This window comes from Carlito syrichta, unplaced genomic scaffold (assembly GCF_000164805.1).
Source record: "Carlito syrichta isolate Samal-C Ts95f unplaced genomic scaffold, Tarsius_syrichta-2.0.1 Scaffold117951, whole genome shotgun sequence".
In the NCBI taxonomy this organism is placed as follows: domain Eukaryota; kingdom Metazoa; phylum Chordata; class Mammalia; order Primates; family Tarsiidae; genus Carlito; species Carlito syrichta.
This window is the reverse complement of record NW_007062047.1, coordinates 1,232,250-1,234,925: the sequence shown is the minus strand read 5'-3', so window position 1 is coordinate 1,234,925 and position 2,676 is coordinate 1,232,250. Positions and strand designations below refer to the sequence as shown.

Genomic DNA, 2,676 nt, shown 5'->3' with positions numbered 1-2,676 from the left:
CCTCCAATCTGGGCGACAGAGTGAGACACCAACTCAAAAAAAAAAAAAAAAAAAAGAGCATTCAGGGTGCTACATGGCTGCTTTCGGCTGCTCATAGTAAAATGAAAAAAATGATTTCAAGATGAAATTTATAATTAAAAGAGAAGCAGAAAGTAAAAATTTTGAAAAATTTCAGTATAACCATGTGAAAATGAAAAGGTGTGTTTGGGAGTGTATACCAAAGGTGTGGCCAAGTGACCATTTGCTAAAGAGATTAATGTGGATAGAAGAAAGCCTTCTATGCATAAAGACAATGGGAGAATGACCCCAAAGGCATTTCAGAAATCCTTGACCTTAAGGGCAGTTTTTAGAGAGGAGCCTGCAGAATCTCAGCATTCTGCCCTATACCACCTCAGGACTCTGCTCCCTACATATCAGTGCAGCATACCTCACTCACCCTGGTCATGACTCAAGAGGGCTCAGGTGCAGCCAGACCTGCTGCTCCAGGAGGTACAAGCCATACACCTTAACTGTGTCCACACAGTGCTAATTCTGCAAGTGGGAAGAACAGAAGAGCTGTGGTGCTATAGCACCCTCCATGTAGATTTTAGAGGATGTCACTGACAGCCTGGAGGCCCAGGCAGAGACTTGTCATAGGGGAGAATCTACTGCAGAGAACCCCTCCCAAGACAGATCCTAGTGGAGCCATGGGAGTGGTACATACAGCCCCTGAGACTGCAGAACTGTGGGGCCACAGTGTGCAGCTCCAGCCTGGGTGGAAAAACTGTGAGCACAAAACTCCAATCCATGAGAGCTGCTGGATGGACTGGGCCCAGCAAGGCCTAGGCCATAGGGGCAGGGTTGCCTGAGGCCTTGGGATCCCAACCCTCCCCCAACCTCAGTGTGCCCAGAATGCAGGACATGGAGTCAAAGAGATTATTCTTCAACTTTAAGACTTAATATTATTTTTCTTGTTGGGTTTGGGACTTACCTGGAACCAGTTGCCCTTTTCTTCGTTCCTATTTCTCATTTTTGGAGTAGAAATATCCATCCTATTCTTGTCCTATCATTTAATTTGGGAAGTAGATAACTTGTTTAATTTTACAGGCTCATAGCTGGAGGGAAATTTGCTTCAGTATGATTCATGTCTTGAACCTTAACTATATCTGATTTAGATGAGACTCTGGACTTTAGAGTTCATGCTAGAACAAATTAAAACTTCTGGGGCTATTGGGATGGGGTGCATTTTGCATACATGAAGGTCATTAATTTTAAGGGGGGTGGAGTGCTGCCGTTTGAATGTGTCCCCTAAGTTCATGTGTTGGAAACAATCTCCAATGCAACAGTGTTGACAGGTAGGACTGTAAGAAGTGATTAGGTTATGCCCTCATGAGCGAATTAGTGTCACTATTGTAGAAGTGAGTTCAGTATTGTGAAAGTGGGTTGGTTTAAAGCTAGTTCAGCTCTCTCTTGCTCACCTTTTCTCACCCACTCAAATTCCACCATGGGATGATTGAGCAAGAAGGCCCCTACCAGATGTGGGCCCTCAGTCTTGGACATCCCAGCCTTCAGAACTGTAAGAAATAAATCTCTGTTCTTTGTAAATTACCTGGCCTCATGTATTGTGTTATGGCAGCACAAAATAGTGAGATACATGTGAACTGTAATTTCTTCCTTTAGGTCTGCAAAGGCATATAGAATGTTATCATGGACATTGGAGACTTAGAAGGGGGAGAATGGAAAGAGGAGGAGGGATGAAAAACCACAGTGTACACAAGTAGGAGTGGTGGATACATTTACAATCTAGGCTCTTTGCCATATACAATGCATCCATATATCCCAAAATCATTTGTACCCCCTAAAGCTATGAAAAGTTTTAAAAATTCTCCGTTTAAGTATAACTTTGCTATATCTAATGTGTATTTTGATATTATAGCACTTTCATTGTCATTCAGTTCTAAATATGCCATTTATGTGTTAATATTAGAGTCAACTTCTGTTTTGTATACACGAGAAATTCTTTTCTTCAAGACTTTTATCTGATTTCATAATGGGTTACTTATTGCAGAACTTGAATGGAAGCTAGCAGAAGTTGGAGCAATACAGACGGATTTGGAAGAAAACCCCAAAAAAGACATTGTAGATATGATGGTATCTTCAATTAGAAACACTTCTATTTATGATGACAGTAATAGTTCCAACAGTGATAATGATACCAAATAGAGGTAAATATTGAATAAATAACTTTTAAAGTATATGTATACTGAATGTTTTATTTCCTACTGCCTTTATAATCAGATCAGAAACTTTATAGATTTATTTTATTTTCACTTTTATAATTATAGCTTATATATAATTTGAAAAATTTTCAGGTATTTCAGAATATTCATTGCCTCTGAGAAAACCATAATTTGAATTACACTCTTAACATTTTTCTGTGGCTTATCCTTTTCTGACCCATTTTGTACAAAAATACAAATATTACAAGGCCTCTATGTTGCCTACTCACTTCCAAAGATAATTATGAATGAAGCTAATGAAAAAGAACCACAAAATTTCATTAAAGTTAACACATTTTGAAGTCTATTATTTCAGAAACTTGAGTGAAAATTTTAAAATTATGAACATAAGCCGGGCTCGGTGGCTCAGCCTGTAATCCCACGCCTTTGGGGGGCTGAGGTGAGTGGATTGCCTGAG

The 2,676-nt window shown here is 39.5% G+C and overlaps 1 protein-coding gene across 1 annotated transcript in view; it reads left to right on the top strand.

Moving 5' to 3' along the window:
- PDCL2 (phosducin like 2) overlaps positions 1–2,236 on the top strand; it is a 27,651-nt gene extending 25,415 nt beyond the window's left edge. Inside the window, exon 5 of the mRNA XM_021707437.1 lies at positions 2,048–2,236. Coding sequence (XP_021563112.1) covers positions 2,048–2,202 — 155 coding nt within the window. The 3' untranslated portion in view covers positions 2,203–2,236. The remainder of the gene's footprint in view (positions 1–2,047) is intronic.
- The last annotated feature ends 440 nt before the right edge of the window (positions 2,237–2,676 follow it).